At 43.9% G+C, this 24,415-nt stretch overlaps 1 protein-coding gene across 6 annotated transcripts; it reads left to right on the top strand.

Annotated features, from left to right (window-relative positions):
• The first annotated feature begins 5,281 nt into the window (after positions 1-5,281).
• On the top strand, positions 5,282-24,415 carry LOC100978203 (zinc finger protein 852). Of its 6 annotated transcripts, none has more exons than XM_034956246.4 (4): positions 5,282-5,500; positions 13,082-13,173; positions 13,470-13,596; positions 15,535-24,415. In XM_034956246.4, the coding sequence occupies exons 2-4, from the start codon at positions 13,159-13,161 to the stop codon at positions 16,983-16,985; spliced, it is 1,593 nt and encodes a 530-aa protein (XP_034812137.1). In that variant the 5' UTR covers positions 5,282-5,500; positions 13,082-13,158; the 3' UTR covers positions 16,986-24,415. The 6 variants fall into 6 exon arrangements, 5 of the variants coding, with proteins under 5 accessions (XP_034812137.1, XP_034812136.1, XP_057157686.1 ...); XM_034956245.4 differs by having other exon boundaries at positions 15,532-24,415; XM_057301703.2 differs by lacking the exon at positions 13,082-13,173.

Genomic DNA, 24,415 nt, shown 5'->3' with positions numbered 1-24,415 from the left:
CTTGGCAGGAGTCCTCAGTCTCTTGCCACGTGGGCCTTCCATGATGCTGCTTAAGTGTTCTCAAGGCATGGCAGCTAGCACCCTTTAATGTGAGTGATCTCAGAAACAGAGGACAAAGGAAGCCATAGACATTTTATAACCTAGTCTTGGAAGTGACCCATCATCACTTCTGCCTTATTCTATTTGTTAGAAGCAAGTCACTAAGTCCAGCTCCATCTCTTGAAGGGAGAAGTAGCAAAAAATTGTGGACATATAGTTGACCCTTGAATAACTTAGGGGTTAGGAATACTGACCCACCATGAAGTAGAAAATCTGCATATAACTTTTGCCTCCCCCCAAATTTAACTACTAATCATCTACTGTTGACCAGAAGCCTTAGAGATAACATAAACTGTTAATTAACACATATTTTGTATGTAACATGTATTATAGACAGTATTCTTACAATACAGTAAATTATGAAAAGAAAATGTTAATGAGAAAACTGGGCAGGTGTAGTGGCTCATTCCTGTAATCCCAGCACTTTGAGAGGCCCAGGCAGGATTGTATGAGGACTGGAGTTCAAGACCAGCCTTGGCAACATAGTAAGACTCCATCTCTACAAAAAATTTTTTAAAAAATTAGCTGGGCATGGTGGCATGCACCTGTGGTCCTAGCTACTTGGGAGGTTGAGGCAAGAGGAACCCTTGAGCCCAGGAGTTTGAGGCTGCAGTGAGCTGTGATCATGCCACAGCCTCAGCAACAGAGTGAGATCCTATCTCAATTTAAAAAAAAAATCTTCTCACACCTGTAATCCCAGCACTTTGGGAGGCCAAGGTGGGAGGATGACTTGAGCCCAGGAGTTCGAGAGCAGCCTGGGCAATATGAAGAGATCCCATTCCTACAAAAATTTTGCAAATTAGGCATGTGTGGTGGTGTACACTTGCGGCCCTGGCTACTCCAAAGGCTGAGATGGGAGGATTGCTTGAGCTAGGGGAGGTGAGGCTGAAGTGAGCTATGATTGCGCCACTGCATTCTAGCCTGGGTGACAGAGCAAGATCCTGTCTTAAAAAAAAAAAAAAAAAAGTCATAAGGAAGAGAAAATATATTTACTATTTATTAAGAGGAAGTGGATCATCATACAGGCCTTCATCCTCACTGTCTTCACATTGAGTAGGTTGAGGAGGAAGATAAAGAGTAGGGGCTGGTCTTGCTGTCTCAGAGGTGGCAGAGGCAGAAGAAAATTCATGTATAAGTTGACCCAGGCCATTCAAATCCATGTTGTTCAAGGGTCAACTGTATTTGAAAAACACAATGTCATTCCTCCATGGGTTATAAAGGTCACGTTAGCCCCAGTGCTCCATCCAGACCACCATTCCACCTGAATTTACAACCTTCCTTCTTGGGAGGATCCTGATGTCAGTCTTTATGCACTCACTACTCCTCATGTCAGGAATTACACCCATGTTTGCCAGTCACGAAACCTGCATGTTGGCCATGGCCAAGGCTGGAAGGCCTGATGAATTGTAACATTTCCTCCAGACCCCAGACAAACCTCAGATGGGTTGCCCCAGACCTCATCACTGACCTACATCCTTCACATGATGGCAGTAGATAGTATGCGCACACTTCACAGGAGTCCCTCGTTTACACCAGTCATGGTGTTCAGCAGGGAGATGCCCCACCCCTGTGACTACCCAGCCATTTGATTTCTGTCTACTGTCTGCAGTCTGTCTCCTGATTTGGAAGGAACAGTTGAGGCATTCTGACTCCGTATTTAACTTCTCTGCCACCGTCCGCTGATTGATGACTATACATAAAGTGTCAACTGGATACTCAATGGTACACATCTTCCTACTAACAACTCCCCTAGTCCTTTCATCTTGCCTTTTATAAGTCTGCATCCAACTTGTTACACTCTAACACCCCAGCAGAACAACTATGGTTTCTGTATCTCCCTGCTTCTCTGCACCCACTTCCTCCACTAACATCCTAGCAGCCAGGCCATACAAGACAAACTATTTTCTGCTGGTCTTGACATTAAGGTAACCAGAGCCAGGCCATGTGGGAGATCATAAGCACAGGACACATCCAGCTCTCCTTTTAGCAAGCAACCCATTCATCTCCAACCCACTCAGAGAACAATGACATAGGCTTGTTGAGAATAAAAGAGGCCCTTAACCCCATGGCCCTCTGACACCAGCTGTCCCCACCTTGTGAATCCACCTCATCTTTCTGACAGCAAGGCCAATCCTGAATCATTCATATGGTCCAGCAACTAAAGGGTTAATTCGGTGATGGGGGAGGGGCTAAAGGAGCTGTTTTTCCACCTTGTCTCCTTCTACCTATGAGGAGGGGCTGCAGGAAGGGAAAGGAATTGACCTCCTCAACGACTTCCTTCCAGTTCACAGACAGAACTGTTTCAGTTCTGTTACCTACGTCTCTTTTCTTCTCAGGGATGATATTTAAAAGATTAACAACCAGTGGCTGGGCGCCGTGGCTCACTCCTGTAATCCCAGCACTTTGGGAGTCCTAGGCAGGTGGATCACCTGGGGTCAAGAGTTCAAGACCAGCCTGGGCAACATGGCAAAACCCCATCTCTACCAAAAAAAAAAAAAAAAAAAAAAATTATCCGGGTGTGGTGGTGTGCGCCTGTAGTCCCAGCTACTCGGGAGGCTGAGGTGGGATGATGGCCTGAGCCCAGCAGGTGGAGGTTGCAGTGAGCTGAGATCCTACCACTCACTGCACTCCTGCCTGGGCGATAGAGCCAGACTTTGTCTCAAAAATAAATAAATAAGCCGGGCGCAGTGGCTCATCCTTGTAATCCCAGCACTTCGGGAGGCAGAGGCAGGCGGATCACCTGAGGTCAGGAGTTCAACACAAGCCTGGTCAAGATGGTGAAACCCCATCTCTACTAAAAATACAAAAATTAGCCAGGCATGGTGGCACATGCCTGTAATCCCAGCTACTCAGGAGGCTGAGGCAGGAGAATCGCTTGAACCCGGGAGGCGGAGGCTGCAGTGAGCCAAGATCACGCCACTGCACTCCAGCCTGGGTGACAGAGCGAGACTCCATCTCAAAATAAATAAATAAATAAATAATTATAAATAAGGCTGGGCGCTGTGGCTCACACCTGTAATCCTAGCACTTGTGGGAGGCCAAGGCGGGCGGATCACCTGAGGTCAGGAGTTCGAGATCAGCCTGGCAGACATGGCAAATCCTGGCTCTACTAAAAATGCAAAAATTAGCTGGGGATGGTGGCCTGTGTCTGTGGTCCCAATTACCGGGTGGCTGAGGCAGGAGAATCACTTGAACCCAGGAGGGGAGGCGGAGGTTGCAGTGAGCCGAGATCACACCACTGCCCTCCAGCCTGGGTGACAGAGGGAGGCTCCGTCTCAAAATAAATAAATAAATAAATGAAGGAATTCCTAATGCTAAATGCCACATAATCAAACTGAAATTTTATGGAAGTATGTGAATCCCCTAACAGACCAGTTTTTCCTGCAAACAGGAGATTCATAGCAACCATTCAGAAAGGGCCCAGTTAACCCCAGTCAGCATAAGGAAGGCCCCCTCTGCTTTAATCCTTAAAAGAAAAGTAACCTGATGTTAATCAATCTATTTTTTCTATTGTTTGGTTTTCTTGTTCCCACTTTTAAAAACCCACTGTTCTGCTACATGCTGTTAGTCTACTTTATAGAAGTTTTTACTATTTTGTACCTGCTTCTCCAACTCATAATGTTACACAGCCTCTCCAGGTTGTAGCCCAAGAAACAGCCTGCTCTTTCTCGTTCTCTCTCTCTCTTCCTTCTCTCTTTCATTCCTTTTCTCTCTTTCTCACTTCCCTCCCTCCCTTCCTCCCTTCCTTCCTTGGGTCTCGCTCTGTCGCCCAAGCTGGAGTACACTGCCCCAGTCATAGCTCACTGCAGCCTCGACCTCCCCGGCCCAAGCGATCCTTCCGCCTCTGCCTCCACAGTAGCTAGGACTACAGGCGCGCACCACCAAGCTCAGCTAATGCTCTTTCTGGTCTGAGTTTTGACCCTTATCCTAACCTGTTGTTCTTTGAGTACACTCTGGGCCTTGATGCGTTGGGTCATTCCTGCTTTCCCAGGTGGTAACCGTTCCTGGGCAGGGATTTTAGTTTTCCTTGGAATCTTGCCCTCCTCACTATCCTGCCCACAACCTTCTACCCCTAGCTTCTGGGATCTCAGCTAGGAGCCATGCTATCCCCAACTCTCCCTCTACAGGGACGTGGGACGGGAGAGCTTTTATGAAGCACCGTAGTGAAAAGACCAAAAGATTTGGATTCAGTGGCTATTCCAGTTACTGACTCTACTTCCTTGGGCAACTCAAATCAATGCATGGCAGCCAGTGTGTTATGAGCTACCGGAAGTATACAGAAAAGTACCAGAAGAAATACAAGCATTATCATCAGTCGCTGTCAATTAAATAACTCTGTTACATTTCAACACAGTGTTCGTAATTACATTTCAACACAGTGTTCGTAACCACTTGACATTGATGTATTTGTGTAATTTCTATTATCTGTTTTTCCCACAAAGCTGTATATCCATCCAAAGTGGGCAATTGAGTGTCTTGGTCAGTCATGTGCAGCCTGATGACCCTTGAACAGTTGCAAAAGTGCGCCTAGGGCTTGTAGCATTTACTTAAAAGGGGATAATGAACTCTCACGGCCAGTGCTGGGCTTATTGCCTTGTTTGGGAATTTCTCCATTCAAGGGTTTTATGTTTGGGGATGTGCTGGCCCTATTTTTTTGTTTGTTTGTTTTTTGAGACGGAGTCTGGCTCTGTCTCCCAGGCTGGAGTGCAGTGGCACGATCTCGGCTCACTGCAACCTCCGCCTCCCAGGTTCAAAAGATTCTCCTGCCTCAGCCGCCGAAGTAGCTGCCATTACAGGCGCCGGGCCACCACACCCAGCTACTTTTTTTTATTTTTAGTAGACACGCGGTTTCACCGTGTTAGCCACCGATCTCCTGACCTCGTGATCCGCCCGCCTCGGCCTCCCAAAGTTCTGGGATTACAGGCGTGAGCCACCGCGCCAGGCCGCTGGCTCTATTTTCACCGCTAGCTTTGGATCCCTTTCTTCCCTGAAGGAAAAGAGGCCTCCAGGGCAGCCGTGCAGAACCGATGGGAGGGATGTAGGATAATACGCCAAAGCCGATAGAGGTCTGGAGCGCGCCTGGGCATCAGAGCGTGGAAGACAAGTGTCCTGCGGAGGGAGGCGAAGGATGTTGGACAAGCCCCGCCGCCCGCCGCCCGCCGCCCGCCGCCCGCCGCCCGCCGCCCGCCGCCCGCCGCCCGCCGCCCGCCGCCCGCCGCCCGCCGCCAGCGGCCCTGGGCCCAGGGAGAAGCAGAGATGTTGGCCCTCCCAGTTTCCTAGAGAGGCCGCGGAGGGCCCGGGGAGGCGACGCGCGTGCGCAACTGGGGAAGCTGGGAGGTAGGCGCGGGGCGGTCGGCTGCGGTGGCGGCGTTTGGATGATTGTCTCTCGGCGGCGGAGTCGGTGAGCGGCCCGGCGGGGCGCGGGGTGCGGAGCGGGGGCGGCTGTGCGTGCGAGAGTGGCAGGCGAGGCCGGGCCTGGAGGCTGCACCCGGGGCGGGGGTCTGGCCGTCCCGCCCGGCCGCGCCGAGGGCATACCTCTTCGCCCCCCGGGCGTCTGGGGCAGAGAATCTGGAAGATCCCCGGTTTCTCCTGGCTTTATCTTTTCACCCAATTATGCGAATAAAGCGTACTTATTAGAGACAATTAGATAAGTGGAAGAAAAGTGAAAGTAGCCACCGTCCGGAAATCTTAGTCTCCAGGTCTCCTGACATTGAAAACATCTGGCATAGACGTCTCCCTTTTTCTTGTCTTATTTCACTTCCTGGCACCTGTCGCCGTCTAACATAGCATGTATTTGTTTATTGGTTATCTTCCCATAAGCCCCTTGCCAGGGCAGTGCTTTTTGTTTGCTTTATTAACTGCTGTTACCTTAGTGTATGGGAAATAGTAGGTGCTCCTAGAAGGTGTTTGCTAAATTAATGAAAGAAGGAATATCTAAACTGGGAGACAAGAAGAATTGACAGTTTTTAATGTCTTTTTTTTTTTTAATAGCCCATTGCCAAGTTAAGAATGTAAGAGTGACCTTGAGCTTGGAACATTTCCTTGCAGAGTTAGAGCCCTCACAGCCTGTGCTGCTGCATTTAATGCCTTGTGTCTTTCACTGTTTCAGGCTTCATGTGTACTCCTTTGTTGTGTTTAATCTCTTAAGTCAGTGGCCTTCATTCATTCTCTCAGCTTTCTGTATTTCACACCCCATAGGAGTGGGGAGGGTGGATTGAGATCTTTCTTCCTTACTAAGTGGGGTGTGTGCATCACACCAGCCCTATAGCTGTGGAGTGGATCTGCTGGGTGTGGGGGATCTTTGCATTGCAGGAGGCTGGATCTTGTTCTCTGTTTCTCCTTTTGCTGTAAGTATACGCTGTACCTCTTGGGGCCTGACGGGTTGGTATCTGTCCTCAGCGACCTCAAATCATGTGCTATCCCTTCCTTGGATGGCCTTTTAATCTTGGCAGCACAGCCTGGCCACCTGGTGAATAGTGGAACAGTCATGGTGATGCATAAGGATCTAGTATGTTCCTTTTAGGTGCTGTATGGTATTTCATCCTATAAAAATGCTACTTTTATTTAGCCATATTGATGGACAAGTAGGTTAAATCCAGTATTATGTTATTACAGAGAATATTTTAGTAAATACCTGTGTAAATGTCTGAATACCCGTGCAAGTGTTTTTCAGGGCAGATTCTTACAAGTTAAATTCCTGTAGTGTAAGGAATATGTCTTTTTAGTTTTACTGTGGACTTTCAAACTATCCTTCCTGTTGGCTATTACATTTCCACATCTATTAGTGGTTTGTGTTTGGTATTTTTTTCTTTTGCTTTTCTTTTGGACAGAGATTTTTTTCATATTGATGTATTCAAATATATTCACTCTTTTCATTTTGTTGTCTTAAGAAATTCTTGGTTACACCAGGGTTCTTAGAGTCTTTATGGTTTTTTTTTTTTTTTAGCTTTTAGCTTTTAGCTTTTTTTTTTTTTTTTTTTTTTTTTTTTTGAGACAGAGTCTCACTCTGTGTCACCCAGGCTGGAGTGCAGTGGCACGATCTTGGCTCACTGCAGCCTCTGCCTCCTGGGTTCAAGCAATTCTCTGCCTCAGCCTCCCGAGTATCTGAGATTACAGGCGCCTGCCACCACATCTGGCTTTTTTTTTTTTTTTTTAAAGTAGAGATGGGATTTCACCATCTTGGCTAGGTTGGTCTTGAACTCCTGACCTCGTGATCCACCCACCTTGGCCTCCCAAAGAGCTGGGATTACAGGCGTGAGCCACCGCACCCAGCCTTTTAGCTTTGTTTTTTAAGTTTCTTTATTTTTTGTGTGATTTTACTTACTATTTTTATTTGCCTAGCCAATTGTCCCAACACAATTCATTGACTAGTTTAATTTTTCCCACTGACTTGTAATGCTACTGTTACCAGCTCTCAAGGGGAGTCGTTTGACTTCAGTGGGTCCTTTACCTGCCTGGTGGTGTTCATGCCAATAAAATGAGACCAAGTTTCGTTAAGCAGTGCAGAAACTTTATTTGTTGATGAAGGAATGGAGAAGGAAAAGCTCATGCTCAAAGTACCCTCCTCTGGGTGTGGTGAAGAGGGATTTTTAAGGTCTCTTAGGGCATGTAGTGGGGCAGAGATCCTGGAAAGAGGTGGGACCCTATGGGAAGAACTGGAGTGTGCTCAGTCTCATTCTTTTTTCTTTCTTTCTTTTTTTTTCTTTTGCGATGGAGTTTTGCTCTTGTTGCCCAGGCTGGAGTGCAATGGCTTGATCTTGGCTCACCGCAACCTCCGCCTCCCAGGTTCAAGCAGTTCTCCTGTCTCAGCCCCCCAAATAGCTGGGATTACAGGCATGCACCACATGCCTGGCTAATTTAGTATTTTTAATAGAGATGGGGTTTCTCCATGTTGGTCAGGCGGGTCTTGAACTCCTGACCTCAGGTCATCCACCCGCCTTGGCCTCCCAAAGTGCTGGGATTACAGGCGTGAGCCACCGCACCTGGCCAGTCTCATTGTTTCTTTTGTACCCAGCACTATATGTGCCTAGCAAAGTGTATTTCTCCCTTCTAGGTGGAGATTTTAATATGGTAATGAAGCAAGGATTCAGGCCTGGGTAGCACTGCTGAGCTAAGTTCTCCTTTGTGGTTACTGATATTTAGCCTTTGTCTCTCTAAGCAAGCACAGCTGCTGGCACAGGTTAATTTTACAGGTTCTGGGGCTCTTTTTAAAAGAAGGTCTTGCTGCTGTAAGACAGAGAGGACCTCCAGGGATCATAGGAATTTAATCAACTTGAGCAGTCAGCCAGTTTTACAGCCTTCTCCCCTGCAGCCTGTTTCTTCCTAAGCCCTGTGTGGATTGCAGTCACCTAGTTAGTTAAAACCAGCCCCAGGCCGGGCGTGGTAGCTCACGCCTGTAATCCCAGCACTTTGGGAGGCTGAGGCGGGTGGATCACAAGGTCAGGAGATTGAGACCATCCTTGCTAACATGGTGAAACCCTGTCTCTACTAAAAATACAAAAAAATTAGCCGGGCATGGTGGCAGGCGCCTGTAGTCCCAGCTACTCAGGAGGCTGAGGCAGGAGAATAGCGTGAACCTGGGAGGCAGAGCTTGCAGTGAGCCGAGATCGCGCCACTGCACTCCAGCCTGGGTGACAGAGTGAGACTCTGTCTCAAAAACAAAAACAAAAACAAAAACAAAAACCCAGCTCCTGACAGACCCCAGCAACTTATAGATGAACCTGAGTGAACTTTTCTCATTACCATGCTAAAGTCTCCACCCGGGGAGTAGCTATAGCTTCATTACCATAACACATGACTTATGTGCTGGCATAATGACTCACTGCGTCTGTACCACTGGGACCCCTCCTATACATGGGATGATGTAGCCTCTTGCCTCTCCATTGCTCCATAAAATTCTCCTATTACTTTCCCTTGGAGAGATGCTGCTTTGGAAAATACTCCCAGTGTCCGCCTTACTTACACCAAGTAATAAAACTCCTATTGATCCAAACTTGCATTCTCACCAACAGTCGTTTGTTACTCGCCAGGTGAATGAACCCCATTTTTTTTTTTTTTTAGGTAACACTGTGGTGACACTATCTCTGTCATGCATCAAACTTATAAAATTGGCTGGGCATGGTGGTGCATGCCTGTAATCCCAGCTACTTGGAAGGCTGAGGCTGGAGAATCACTTGAATCCAGGAGACGGAGGTTGCAGTGAGCAGAGATTGCACCACTGCACTCCAGACTGGGCAACAGAGCAAGACTCCGTCTCCATAGAAACAAAAAAACAAAACTTACATATGTGTATAAGCCTGTGTCAGGATTCTGTACTTTTCCTTTTATCTACGGTTTGCATATTTATATTTCTTCAGTAATATATGCTGTTTCAAGTACTACAGCTTTATATTAAACCTTATTGTCTGGTAGAACAAAACTTTCCACATCTAGAAAGTTTTCTTAACTATTATTTTACTCATTCATTTGAATTTTAGAGTATGCTTATCAAGCTCTATGAAAAATTACATTGTGGTTGGCTGGGATTTTGTTGACTTTGCATGTTAATTTAGAAAAAACTGACATCTTGAAGGAGTGTTTTCCCATACAAAATGTATTTATATCTGTTATGTCTTTAGGCAGAGTTTTCTATTTATCCACTAAGGTCTTGTACATTTTTTATTGGCTTTATTTCTGAGTACTTTATATTTTTGTTGCTATTGTTTTAATTCATTTTCTGATTGGTTGCTATTGTGTTGGAAAGTTATTGAGTATATATTGATTATATATTCAGTCTCCTGAATGTCTTATGACATTCTGTTTTTTTGGTTCATTCTGTTTAATTTTTTAGGTGATGTTTCATATCATTCATGGCGTATATTTGCTTTGCATCTTTCTTGTCTATTTTCTGCATTTTTTTTTCTGGTCTAATTACATTGTCTAGGATTACAATGTTTGATTGTTCCTATTTTTAATTGCAAAGGTTTTTATGTTTTTACCATTTAGTGTCACGTCTGTTGGAGATTTCTTTTGTCTATTCTGCATGTCAGTTTAAGGATGTCTCTATTCCTGGATTGTTAAGAGTGTGCACAAAAAGAAGATACAGTTATTTAATTTTAGGAGAATACCAATACTGTAAATAGCTTTATGCCAATAAATATGAAAAGCTAGATGAATACTTGGATTGTTTCTTCCTTTTTACTATTATGTATAATGCTGCTATGAACATTTGTGTATGAGTTTTTGTATGGACATCTATTTTCTTTTATCTTGGGTGTATATATATATAGGAGTAGAATTGCTAGGTCAATTAGTAAATGTATGTTTAACTTCGTGAGGAACTGTCAGACTGTTTTCATAAGTGTATGCATCAATTTACATTTCCACCAGCAGTGGATAAAGTTTCAATATCTCCACATTCTCACTGATTTTTTATTTATTTTTTTGAGACAGAGTCTTGCTCTGTCCCCCAGGCTGGAATGCAGTGGTGTGATCTTGGCTTACTGTAGCCTCGACCTTCCAGGCCCAGGCCATCTTCCCACATCAGCCTCCTGGGTAGCTGGGACCACAGGTGCGTGCCACCAGGCCCAGTTAATTTTTTGTATTTTTTGTAGAGAGAGGATTTTGCCATGTTGCCCAGGCTGGCCTTGAACTCCTGGACTCAAGCAATCCACTCACCTTGGCCTCCCATGATTGCTTGTTATTATCGGATTTTTGTTCTAGCCACCTTACTGGGTATGAAGTACTATCTTATTGTTCGGTTAATCTGCATTCCCTGATGACTATCCTGTGTACTTATTAGACATTTTAATATTTTCTTTGGAGAAATGTCAATTCAGACCCTTTGGCCATTTTCATTTTTATTTTTGAGATGGAGTCTCATTCTGTCACTCAGGCTGGAGTGTAGTGGCGCAATCTCAGCTCCCTGCATCCTCTGCCTCCTGGGTTCAAGTAATTCTACTGCCTCAGCCTCCTGAGTAGCTGGGATTACAGGTGCCTGCCACCATGCCCAGCTAATTTTTGTATTTTTAGTAGAGACGAGGTTTCGCCATGTTGGCCTGGCTGGTCTCAAACTCCTGACCTCAGGTGATCTGCCTGCCTCAGCCTCCCAAAGTGCTAGGATTATAGGCGTGAACCACTGTGCCCTGGCCCTATTTTAAAATTTGTTATTTTTTTCTTTTTATTATTGAGTTGTAATATATAAAGAATATAAATATATATTCTCTCTATATAAAGAATATAAATATATATTCTCTCTATATAAAGAATATAAATATATATTCTCTCTATATAAAGAATATATAAAAAAATAAATATATTATTTATATATTCCAGATACAAGTCTTTATCAGATACATGATTTGCCAGTGTTTTCTTCCAGTCTGTGGATGGCTTTTCACTTTCTTCTTCTTTTCTTTTATGCACAAGAGGTTTTCCTTTTGGTAAAGTCCAATTTATTTATTTTTTATTATTTTTTCCTTGTTTTAATATGATTTTGGTGTTTACAAATCTGTTGTCATAAAGGTATAAGTCACAAAGACTTATACACAGGTTTCTTGTAACAGTTTTAGAGTTTTAGTTCTTTTTTTTTTTTTTTTTTTTTTTTTGACCTAGAGTCTCGCTTTCTTACCCAGGCTGGAGTTCAATGGCGCGATCTCGGCTCACTGCAATCTCTGCCTCCCACATTCAAGCAATTCTGCTGCTTCAGCCTCCCAAGTAGCTGGGATTACAAGAGCCTACCACCATGCCCAGCTAATTTTTTCTATTTTTAATAGAGACGGGGCTTTGCCATGTTGGCCAGGCTGGTCTCAAATTCCTGACCACAGGTGATTCACCCACCTCGGCCTTCCAGAGTGCTGGGATTACAGGCATGAGCCACTGCACCCGGCAAGTTTTAGTTCTTATATGTAGGTCTTTGATTTTTTAGAAGTTATTTTTATAGATGGAGTGAGGTAGAGCACCATCTTCATTATTTTGCCGGTGCATATCCAGTTGTCTCAGCACCATTCATTGAAAAGATCATTCTTTCCACTTTGAATGATCTTGGCACCATTGTAAAATAATGACTAAAGATATATAGTTTATTTCTGGACTCTTAATTCTAATCCGTTGAACTGTATGTCTATTCTTATGACAGGAATACGATAAATTGAAGACTGTTGTTCTGTAGGAAGTTTTGAAATTGAGAAGTTTGAGTCCTTCAACTTTATTCCTCTTTTTCAAGAAGAATTGTGACTGTATGGTTCTCTTGAGTTTCCACATAAATTTTAGGATCAGCTTTCGACTTCTAAAAAGATGTCCCCTGGGAATCTGATAGGGATTGTGTTGAACCTGTAGATAAGTTTTGGGAGTATCCATGGGACTTGTGTTTGAAGAAAAGAGAGGAATTAAAATGTTTTGGCCAGTGTGTGAATTCATTGACATAACTTGGGAAATCCAGAGAGGAAGGTAGTAAGAACATGCATTTTAGACACTGAACTTGAGGTGTTGCTGGACACCCAAGTGAAACGTCCCATAGGCAACAGGAGGCATGTGGTAGGGGTCTAGGAGAGAAGTAAGAACTGTGAGAGCAGTATTAAAGCAATGAGAGTTGGTCAGATTGCTGACGGAAAGAACAAGGAAGCACTGGGGCCTGAGTTGCAAGGAGTGTCCATAATGAGAGGGCAGGAGCAGGCATGAGGAACCACAGCTGTGAAGGGAAAATCAGGGCTGGCTGGTGCTAGGGAAGCCATGGGAGAGAGAGTGGCCAGAATAGCTTCCTTGAAAAAGGTTGAAGAGAGTGAGGGCTTGGAGGAACACCCAGTTCTCAGCTTGATCCGGGACCTTGTACTGTACCCTCCAGGGAAAATTCACACCACTCTTGGGATAATGCCTTATGCAAGAGGTTAAGAGTCAGTGTGTGTGGAGGTGCCTGGGTTCTCTTGAATCCACTTATTGGGAATATAGATCTTATGGGAGCCAGAAGCAGGGCTTGTCCCACTCATAGCTTTCTTTCCTCCCTCAGCTCAATGTACTTCTCCAGTTCCTACCCTTCCTCAAGTGGGGAACTCAGGAGACCAAGCAGGGGCAACTGTACTTCGGATGGTCAGGCCCCAGGTGAGCTTGGTTCTTTGTGTTTTTACCATGTCCCCATGAGTCTGGTCCAGGAATGGCTAGAGGTCTCACCCCCAGGACACTGCCCCATCTAAGACTATTCCTGTGGCTCTCCTGCCTCATTGCTTCCCCTGGAGGTAATGGACTCTATCTTGCCCTGGACTTCCGAGGTGTCATCTCAGCGCCTCTCTCCCATACTTTTGCCCACGAAGAGGCCATACCCTGTGCCCTCTGTACCCCTGATGACTCTGCCCTTCAGGCTGTGAATGTTCCTGAGCAATCGAAGCTTGTCATTCCAGGATACTGTGGCGTATGAGGACCTGTCTGAGGACTATACTCAGAAGAAATGGAAAGGTCTCACACTCAGTCAGAGAGCCCTGCACTGGAACATGATGCTGGAAAATGACCGTAGCATGGCTTCCTTGGGTAATGATTCTGTTTCCTAGTCACTTAGAGTCTGCATGCTGCCATTCTCTTTTTTATATTCCTTTTCTTTTTAAACTTTTTACTATGAAAATTTCCAAACGGAGATAAGCTAGAATGAATAAGAGTCAGTGTGTATGGAGCTGCCTGGGTCCTCTTGAATAGGGACCTTCTCTGCACTCAGCTTGAACAGTGATCAGTATTCTCTTCACCTCATTATTGATTGACATAAGGTGGTTTAGTAGAGTTTTTTTAGTTCTAAGGAATAGAGAGCCACTCAAGTTATTGTAAGTAAGGAGCTGTGAGTCATAGGCTTAAAGGAATGAGAACCCAGAAGAAACTGATCGCTAGACCAGACTGTGGGAAGTAGGGCCTTGACTCAGGGCAGCCTGGGAGCCTGAACAGCAAAAGCAAATGCATGTTGATGCCTGTGTTCTGGTGTGAATGTAATGCAGCTGCTCGCAGTGTATCTGTTTTCTCTCTGCTTGTACTCCTCCTGCTGCCCATTTTCTTCACTGTGAATCTTTTGTCCTTTTCGTAGCTCTTTCCTAATTGTACTTCCTGTTCCCTTATATTTGTTGCTTGCTGTGTCTCCTAATGGCTTGGCTTCTCTCCATGTATCACTTCAGATTCCATTACCACTCGTAATTTTGCCCTACTTCCAGTTTCAAATTTCCTTAGAGACAGATTCCCATTGCTCTAGCCATTACTCATCATCTCGGTTGGGCAGAGCTTTGGCCCAGGCCATGGCAGAGGCTGAAGACTAACCTACAGATAAGCTGCCCTTGGGTCTGGTACCTGGTACTGGTCCAATCACTTGCAGTCCATCATGGGATGATGTTCAGGATCACTTGCCACAGAGCATGGTTGCCTAAGTGTTCCTCTCTGCAAAGACTGGGGCAGTGCAGTTTCCTGGAAGGGCTTCTTGGCAGCGCAGGTGCTGTGATTGATGCATATAGGGCAGTAGCCAACTCTGGAAAGGGTGGGCTTAGGAATCTTTCACCCAGACATCTTAAACTTTCCATAGGCTAACTGACATGATGGCTGTAGCCCCAATTCAGATGTGATTGAAAGGAACCCACATTTTGGTGTTTTTCCATGGCCATGATTACTCTGCCTTCTCCCAGATTTTGTATTCAGAATTCCAAAAGGCAAATATTTACCTGATCATTTCCTTTATATTCTAGATAATCAAAGGCATTTTTTATCATTTATATTTATATTTCATTTATAATCATTTATATTTCAAATGATTGATGTCCCTGTTATCTTTTCTGGGAGTGCACAACTGGCTCCTACCGGGCCAGTGCTCCGAGGGCCAGTGGCATCCCCACTTTTAGAACTCTGCTGTCTCCTTCAATACTGCTGTCCAGCTTTTCTCAACTGATAGCTTCTCCAAATCTTGTTACTGTCCTGTCATACAACATCTCTCCTTTATGTACGCTTTCCTAATCATACACTCATAGTGGAAATTTCTCAACTCATTCCCATCTTTTCCTTGTCTCTTTCTTATATTTGACTTGAGGTATTTGCCAGCCTTCCCTCTCCCAACATCTTTTCTGAGAACCGTGGAACCATATAATGTCATGGTTGGAAGGGAACTCAAAGTTTACCATTTTGCTAAAGAGACATAGTGTGAGAGTGACTTATATAAGATCACAGCATGCTTTGCAATCCAGTCTCTTGCTTTCCAATGACCCTTCTGACTTGGCTGTGCTGGCTCAATATCTTTTTTCCACCCTCCTCCACTGACCATCTTCTTCTTCCTTGTTTTTCTATCCCTAAGATACAATTGAGCATTTTGCTCTTGTTCTCAATGTGTCATCTCATTTCTTAACCATAATGTGACTTTTTTTCAGGTACATTAGCTCTTTATGATTCTGTTTCTTCAACAGGAAAAGAAATGAGTAAAAGTTGTTGTCTTATTTTTTTTGGCAGCAGGTAGGAACATGATGGAGAGTTCAGAGCTGACTCCGAAGCAGGAAATTTTTAAAGGATCAGAGTCATCTAATAGCACATCAGGGGGACTCTTTGGGGTGGTTCCTGGGGGAACAGAGACTGGAGATGTTTGTGAAGATACCTTCAAAGAGTTAGAAGGACAACCCTCAAATGAAGAAGGGAGCAGACTAGAAAGTGATTTCTTGGAAATAATAGATGAGGATAAGAAAAAATCCACAAAAGACAGATATGAGGAATATAAGGAAGTTGGGGAACATCCACCTCTGTCTTCCAGTCCTGTTGAACATGAAGGAGTTTTAAAGGGACGGAAATCCTATCGATGTGATGAATGTGGCAAAGCTTTTTATTGGAGTTCGCACCTCACTGGTCATCGGAGAATCCACACTGGAGAGAAACCCTATGAGTGTAATGAGTGTGGGAAGACCTTCAGGCAAACCTCCCAGCTCATTGTTCATCTCAGAACCCACACAGGGGAAAAACCCTATGAATGCAGTGAGTGTGGAAAGGCCTATAGGCACAGCTCCCATCTCATTCAACACCAGAGACTCCATAATGGGGAGAAACCCTATAAATGTAATGAATGTGCAAAAGCTTTTAATCAGAGCTCCAAACTCTTCGACCACCAGAGAACCCATACTGGGGAGAAACCTTATGAATGTAAGGAGTGTGGGGCGGCCTTTAGTCGGAGTAAAAATCTTGTTCGACATCAGGTTCTGCACACTGGTAAGAAACCTTATAAGTGTAATGAATGTGGGAGAGCATTCTGTTCCAATAGAAATCTCATTGACCATCAGAGAACCCACACTGGGGAGAAGCCTTATAAATGTAATGAATGTGGCAAAGCCTTCAGTCGGAGTAAATGTCTTATTCGACATCAGAGCCTCCACACTGGGGAAAAGCCATACAAATGTAGTGAATGTGGGAAAGCCTTCAATCAGATCTCTCAACTTGTTGAACATGAGCGAATTCATACTGGAGAAAAACCATTTAAGTGTAGTGAGTGTGGTAAGGCATTTGGTCTGAGTAAATGTCTTATTCAGCACCAGAGGCTTCACACAAGTGAAAAGCCCTATAAATGCAATGAGTGTGGAAAATCCTTCAATCAAAACTCATACCTCATTATACACCAGAGAATTCACACTGGTGAGAAACCCTATGAATGTAATGAGTGTGGGAAGGTCTTCAGTTATAATTCTAGTCTTATGGTACATCAGAGAACCCATACTGGGGAAAAACCCTATAAATGCAATAGTTGTGGGAAAGCCTTTAGTGACAGCTCACAGCTTACTGTGCACCAGAGAGTCCACACTGGAGAAAAACCTTATGAATGTATTGAGTGTGGGAAAGCCTTTAGTCAGCGTTCTACTTTTAATCACCACCAGCGAACTCACACTGGAGAGAAGTCCTCAGGTCTGGCTCGGTCATCTTCTTAAGGCATGGTTTTCTGAGACAGACAGCAAAGACCTTTGAGTTAAGCTGTCTTTATAAGAAGGATGTTCATCATGGTCTCCTTGGAGACCACTAATCACAGTGGAGACCATACCTACTTGCTTTTCCTTGGGTCACTAAGGTGGGAGAGTAGGTGCAACTTAGTCTGATCCTTACTTAGTAGGGAATTGGGGATTACATCTGTCATTAACTTGTAGGTTTCCTTCTTTCTCTTAAAAAAACTATTTAAAACTCTATCTTGTTAGTATGCATTCCATAATCAGATTCTGCATTTCTCAAGAACAGCAGTTATATTACCTTTATTCTATTGCAGTTCCTCCACTGAACCATTTACGTAAAATCACTTTTTAAGTCATTCTGCAAGATTATTCTTCCCTGCTCCTTGGCTATCTCCTTCCACAGCTACTTTAAAAATTTGTACTGTAAGCTACATACTCTCATCATTTTTGTGTTTTCTAGCTAGAAAACTTTTTCTTCCTGTTTGCTAATCACTTTGTTCACAGTGTTCAAGATTTATGCCGTTTCTGAAAGACTTTCTTCTTCAAATAGTTTTTCGTTTCTTTTATACCTCTATTGATTTGGCCTTAATGCTTTAAATTAGCTGGTGCTATGATGTGTAACTGTTAAATGTTTTTGTAAATTGTTCTTAACTTACAAGGTGATATGTGTATCACATATGTACAAAGTATACACATATATAGTTGTGTATGTGTATACTTTCTTTTTTTTGTTGTTGTTGTTTTTTGAGACAGAGTCTCAGTCTCCCTCTTGTTGCCCAGGCTAGAGTGCAATGGTGCAATCTCGGCTCACCACAACCTCTGCTTCTCGGGTTCAAGCGATTCTCCTGCCTCAGCCTCCCGAGTAGCTGGGATTACAGGCATGTGCCACCATGCCTGGCTAATTTTTTTTTTGTATTTTTAGTAGAGATGGGGTTTCTCTATGTTGGTCAGGCTGGTCTTGAACTCCCAACCTCAGGTGATCCGCCCGCCTCGGCCTCCCAAAGTGCTGGGATTACAGGTGTGAGCCACTGCACCCAGCCTCATATGTGTATACTTTCATACCAGCTTGTAAGCTTCTGAGATCAGGTATGGTATCTATTTCTTTATATACATAATAGTTTGAATATGCTAGTTCTTAAGTTTTAAAATTCAAATTGAGCCATCATAAACGTGGGCACAGGCTCCCGTCTCCCTCCCATTACACTGGACTAGAAGCTTCTAAAGAAGGAAGTGGCATCATAATATATCACATATAAAGGCTCACTGATATCTTCTACTTGTAGCCCTGGAAGTCTTACTACTGGTACTTCAGCCTTGAAGAGCTAATGGATTTGTGTGTGAATGAGTGTCTGTTTATCTAGGTATTGGGTTGGGCAGTCATATCCTACTGATAACATGCTTTGAGCTGCACACTTACTCCATTTCTGAACTATTTGACTGCATCCTGCTTCCTAAATAAAAGTTATAGTCGGCCAGGCGCAGTGGCTCACGCCTGTAATCCCAGCACTTTGGGAGGCCGAGGTGGGCAGATCACTTGATGTCAGGAGTTCGAGACCAGCCTGGCCAACATGGTGAAACCCCGTCTCTACTAAAATACAAAAATTAGCCAAGTATGGTGGTGCGCACCTGTAATCCCAGCTACTCAGGAGGCTGAGGCAGGAGAATCACTTGCACCTGGGCAGAGGTTGTAATGAGCTGAGATTGTGCCACTGCACCCCAGCCTGGGTGACAGAGTGAGACTACATCTCAAAAACAACGAACAAAAAAAACCTTACAGTCAAAATTTACTGCAAGAAGACTTGACTTTCATGGCTGTAATATAGATGATTGAAAATTTCAGCTAGCAGCATTCCTGGATGATTGGAATTCAGAGTGATGAGGTTTTTGGTAAAATAGTAGTATCAAACTAATCTGCTTTCCATATCAGCTAGTCCTTTCTCACTACAACTGCTGTCTTAATTTCAAGATGAGAACTGTGCCTTAATTATCTTCCAGACCATCTTTCCTTCTGCAGTCATATGTCAGTCCATGAGCTTGAACCACCTTTCCTTCCACCCTTGCAATAATGGCCCAGTGCCGGTGGACCTTTTACTCTAATGTTCACCCTGTTCTCTTTCCATCCCCCAGACTTTTTTTTTTTTTTTTTTTTTTTGAGATGGAGTCTTGCTCTCTTGCCCAGGCTGGAGTGCAGTGGTACGATCTCAGCTCACTGCAAGCTCTGCCTCCCAGATTCATGCCATTCTCCTGCCTCAGCCTCCCGAGTAGCTGGGAGTACAGGCGCCCGCCACCAGGCCCGGCTAATTTTTTTGTATTTTTAGTAGAGATGGGGTTTCACCATGTTAGCCAGGATGGTCTCGATCTCCTGACCTCGTGATCTGCCTGCCTCGGCCTCCCAAAGTGCTGGGATTACAGGCATGAGCCACCGCGCCTGGCCTCCATCCCCCAGATTTCTTAACAGGCTGACAGGATCCGCAGTATGACAAAGGTGGAGGAGGAGGCTAGAGGGGCAATGTCAGTCATGTAACCTGGAGGGGTGATTTTGTGCGCTGTGGTGTATGTTTCAGACAATGCAGGAGAAAGGAAAGAGAGTTGAGGATCAAGAAAATTAGAATTAAATGTGATTGTTGGGGAGATGTCTCAGACAAAGTTAGAAAGGATTACTGGGGGCCTAAAGTTTTTCAGGGCCTTTTGAAATTTCTAAACTTGTCTGGGCACAGTGGCTCATGCCTGTAATCCCAGCACTTTGGGAGGCTGAGGCAGTCAGATCACTTGAGTCCAGGAGTTTGAGACCAGCCTGGCCAACATTGTAAAACCCCGTCTCTACTAAAAATACAAAAATTAGCTGGGTGTGGTGGTGCACACCTGTAATCCCAGCTATTCAGGAGTCTGAGGCAAGAGAATCACTTGAACCTGGAGGGCAGAGATTGCAGTGAGCCAAGATCACACCACTGTACTGCAGCCTGGGCAACAGAGCGAGACTCTGTCTCAACAACAACAACAAAACAACAAACTGGAGCTCATGACACGGCTGGAATTTTACCATTTGTGAATATGTATTTTAAATGTTTTCAGCTTGTTTTTTTGTATTTTTTTCCATTTTCTTTTAAAAGATATGCAGATAGGACTTTTTCCTCTTTAACTGTCTTATTTTGGGAGCCCCCAGATTTCAGGGAAGAGCCCCACACTATATGAGCACATGAGTTGGACATTTCTGGTTCCCCGCCCTGAGTTGGACATTGCCAGTCATGTCTGCAGAAGAACCATCCTGCCTGTTGGAAGCTGCAGTTTTACCTTCTGGTTCTTGTCTGCTCATCCCCTACCATACTAAGCCTCCAGAGTGTGGGAATGTGCACCATTTCCTAACTATATTAACTACCACCAGTCTGGTGTGGGTGCTCAGTACAAGTGAATCCTGAAAAAGCCTCAGGCTCTTGGATGGAGGAAAACTGGCTGCATTTGAAAGCCATACTTCAATTTCTATTGGTCACTGCTAGTATAAACTTTAATTATTGATTTAAACAAATTTTATCTGGATCCAATTATGTTGATAAATTATTTTTAGGTTTAATAATTTGTTAGATTCATTTCCTAGATTTTCTAGGTTTAGAATAAATAATGATTTATTTGTCTTTTATTTTGATGTCACTTATGTTGTGCATTAGCAAGAACTTCAGAAAACATGGAACAGTAGATGTCTTTCTCTTAACTTTTGGGGGAATGTTTTTAGTATTCTGCAGTTTCATATCGTGTTCATTGTTGGATTCTGATGTTCTGTTGGATTTAAGAAGTTTCCTTCTAATCTTATTTCTAGAAGAAGAAGTGTAGTTTAGTGGTTAAGAGCACAGATTTTGTTCCCAGTGCCCTAGGTTCAAATCCTGAGTCCACCACTTTGTTAGGTGTGTGATCCTGGGCAAATCACTTACCTTCCTTGTATCTTATTCCTCCATCTATAAAATGGAGCTACCTCATAGGGTTGTGAGGAATACATTATTGTAACAATGCTGGGCACACAGTGCACAGTTTCCCAATTATTATTATACTTACAGTTTTGTTTTCTGTTTTTTTTTTTTTGACAAGGTCTCCCTCTGTTGCTCAGGCTGGAGTGTAGTGATGTGACCATAGGTCACCTCAGCCTTGAACTCCTGGGCCCAAGAGATGCTCCTGCCTCAACCTCCCCTATAGTTAGGAATACAGGCATGCGCCACCATGCCCGACTAAGTTTTTATTTTTATTTTTTGTAAACATGGGGTTTCGCTATTTTGCTCAGGCTGGTCTTGCGGTCCTGGCCTCAAGCGATCATCCTGCCTCAGCTTCTCTAAGTGCTGGGAATACAGGTGTGAGCCACCATGCCTGGCCTATACTTAAAAAGTTTTTATTAGGATTGGTTGCTATATTATATCAAGTTTAAAAACTCCATCATTGTAATTTTATGAGTTATGGTTTTTTTCTTTTTGTAATTCATTTTCTTGACAAGTTTGCAAATATTTGCAATTTCCTTGTACTTTTCAAGTAAAATCTATTTGTTCATAGTGAGTTTTTATTAAGTACAGAAGTAGATTCAATTTGGTAATGCTTTGCTAGCTTTGCAAAAGAATTTGGAAAAAATTTTGTTTATCTTATTGCTATGGAGAGTTTGTATAACATGGGAATTGTTCCTTAAAGGCTTGCTAAAAGTAACTGGGCCTGGTTCTTTGGGTGAGGGGATTGGGAGGGATATATCTTTAGCAACTGTTTTAGTCAGTTTGAGCTATTATAACAAAATACCATAGAGGATGGCTTAAACAACAGACATTTATTCCTCACAGTTCTGTAGGCTTCATAATTCAACATTAAGATGCCAGAATGGTTGAGTGCTGGTGAGGGCTCTCTTCCTGGTTTGCAGATGGCCCCCTTTTTCCTGTGTCCTCAAATTTCAGAGAGCAAGAGCACTGGTGCCTCTTCCAAGTCTTTTAAGGGCATTAGTGAGAGTGACGGCCCCATTCTCATGACCTACTCCAATCCTAGTTATTTTCCAAAGGCCCCCCACCCCCAAATATAACATTTGGGGTTAGGGCTTCAACATAAATATTCATTCTATAACATTCCACTCCTAGCCACTCTATTCATATCCTTACATACAAAATAAGTTCATTCCATCCTAACAGCCTCCAAAGTTTTAACTCATTCTAGTATCAACTAACATTTAAAGTCCAAAGTCTCATGTAAATATCTAAATATCTAAATAAACGCCGGGCATGGTGGCTCACGCCTGTAATCCCAGCACTTTGGGAGGCCGAGGCGGGTGGATCACTACGTCAGGAGTTCCAGACCAGCCTGACCAACATGGTGAAACCCCATCTCTACTAAAAATACAAAAATTAGCTGGGCGTGATGGTGTGCACCTGTAATCCCAGCTACACAGGGAGGCTGAGGAAGGAGAATCGCTTGAACCCGAGAGACAGAGGTTGCAGTGAGCTGAGATCGCGCCATTGCACTCCAGCCTGGGCGACAGTGAGACTTTGTCTCAAAAATATCTAAATCAGATATGGGTGAGACCCAAGGTTTAGTTTATCCTGAGGCAAAATTCCCCTCCAGCTGTGAACCTATGAAACCAGACAAGTTATGTGCTTCCAAAATACAGTGATGGGATAGGCAGGATTAGGTATTCCAATTCCAAAAGTGAGAAATTGGAAGGAAAAAAGGGATGATGAGGCTGGGTGTGATGGCTCATGCCTTTAATCCTAGCACTTTGGGAGGCTGAGGTGGGAGGATTGCTTGAGTCCAGGAGTTCGAGACCAGCCTGGGCAACATAGGGAGACCTTATTTCTACAAAAATAATAAAAATAATTAGTTGGGCATGGTGGCTTGAGCGTGGGAGTTTGAGGCTATAGTGAGTTGTGATTGTACTGCACTCCAGCCTGGATGACAGAGTGAAACCCTATCTCAATAAAAAATAAAAAAGGATGGGGGAGCAGGGGGATGATGGACCTATGCAAGTCTAAAACTTAGCAAGGCACGTTTCATGAGATCTTAGGCTCATGAATAATCCTCTTTGGTCCTATACTGTCCTCTCCAGGACCCCCGGGCGGTGGTCCTGACCCGATAGATCTGCCAGGCAGGGGTGACTCCCCCGTGGCTTTTGTTGGAGACCATCTGGCCTGTGGAAACTGGGGCAGTATCCCTCATGATCTCTGAATAGCCAAGAGAAGAGTCATTCTTGTATGGAACAATGGACATTCACAGCCTTCCTCATCCCTGGATTTAGGACTTCAGATACAATCATGTCAGAGCTAAGGGCTTCAACATATGAATTTTGGGGGCACAGTTCAGTCCATAGCAATACTTCCATTCCCCTGACCTGCAACATGTCCAGTTACTTCGAAAAGTACTTGTCATCCACTATATTAATAATGTGCTCATTGCCAGCCTATGAAACAAGTTGACCACTCCATACATAAGGTCATAGATAATATGACACATGCAGGTTGAGTTGTCAGCCCTGATAAGATCCCAGGACTTGCCCAACAGGTGCAGTCCCTGGAGCTACCTGGTCCAGTAATTAGAGGAGTATTCCTGATAAAGTCAAAAATTGTCCTTGGCAGCCCCCACCTAAAAGAAGCTCAATAGCTGGTATGCCTGTTTGTCTATTGGAGATAACATGTATCACATCTGAGTATTATTTTGCCTCCTTTAGTTAAAATTACCCACAACACAGCCACCTCTGAATGGGGCCCTCAACAACAGCAGACTCTAGAGGCCTACTATGCATTAACATGGGCCTGACATTAATGTAGGCCCATGGAACTACAGGTCTTATTGACTCCTACCCATACAGATTGGATACTGTGGCAACAAGAGACTGCTATCAGGATGCACCAGGCCCTTGGGTTTTGGACATATAAATTACCCAAGATGGTTGCCATATACATTCCCTTTGAATGGCAGCTACTAGCCTGCTATTGGACTCTAATGCAAACAGAACACTTGACCACTGAAGCACTGTATGTGACCTTAAGACCTGAGCTGCCCATCTCATGCAGGTATTATTAACGAAAAATAAAAATGGAAGCCCCAGTTTAGAAATACCCTAAGGCTGACTACCCGCAACCGTGTAACCAAAACAAATCATTCTGATTTTCCTGAAATACTGTCTCTGATCATAAATGAAATGCAAAATGTAAGCTTTACATCCTTGCCAGCATGATTCACTGAAATTAAACCAATCAGCTATAGACCAACAAGCTTAAACAGCTCAACTTGCCCTAAAAAGAATGTATAACAGCCAGTTATAAAAAAGGTCAAAATATTCCCCCCCCTTATGCATTATAAACTGTGTTGTAACTGCTGTAAGATTAATTTCTTACCACTTGATTTGAGTCTTCTAGATTGTGGTCTGTACTTCTTGTTTGAACAATAAACTTTTAAATTTTTCTTTA

The sequence above is a fragment of the Pan paniscus genome, chromosome 2, assembly GCF_029289425.2.
Source record: "Pan paniscus chromosome 2, NHGRI_mPanPan1-v2.0_pri, whole genome shotgun sequence".
NCBI classification, from domain to species: Eukaryota; Metazoa; Chordata; class Mammalia; order Primates; family Hominidae; genus Pan; species Pan paniscus.
Note: the sequence above shows the minus strand (reverse complement) of the source record. Positions and strands in the feature narration are given on the sequence as shown.

Coding starts and splice junctions, on each gene's coding strand:
- LOC100978203 (XM_034956245.4), top strand. Junction 13,597..15,531: donor CCGTAGCATGGCTTCCTTGG/GTAATGATTCTG, acceptor TTTTTTTGGCAG/CAGGTAGGAACATGATGGAG.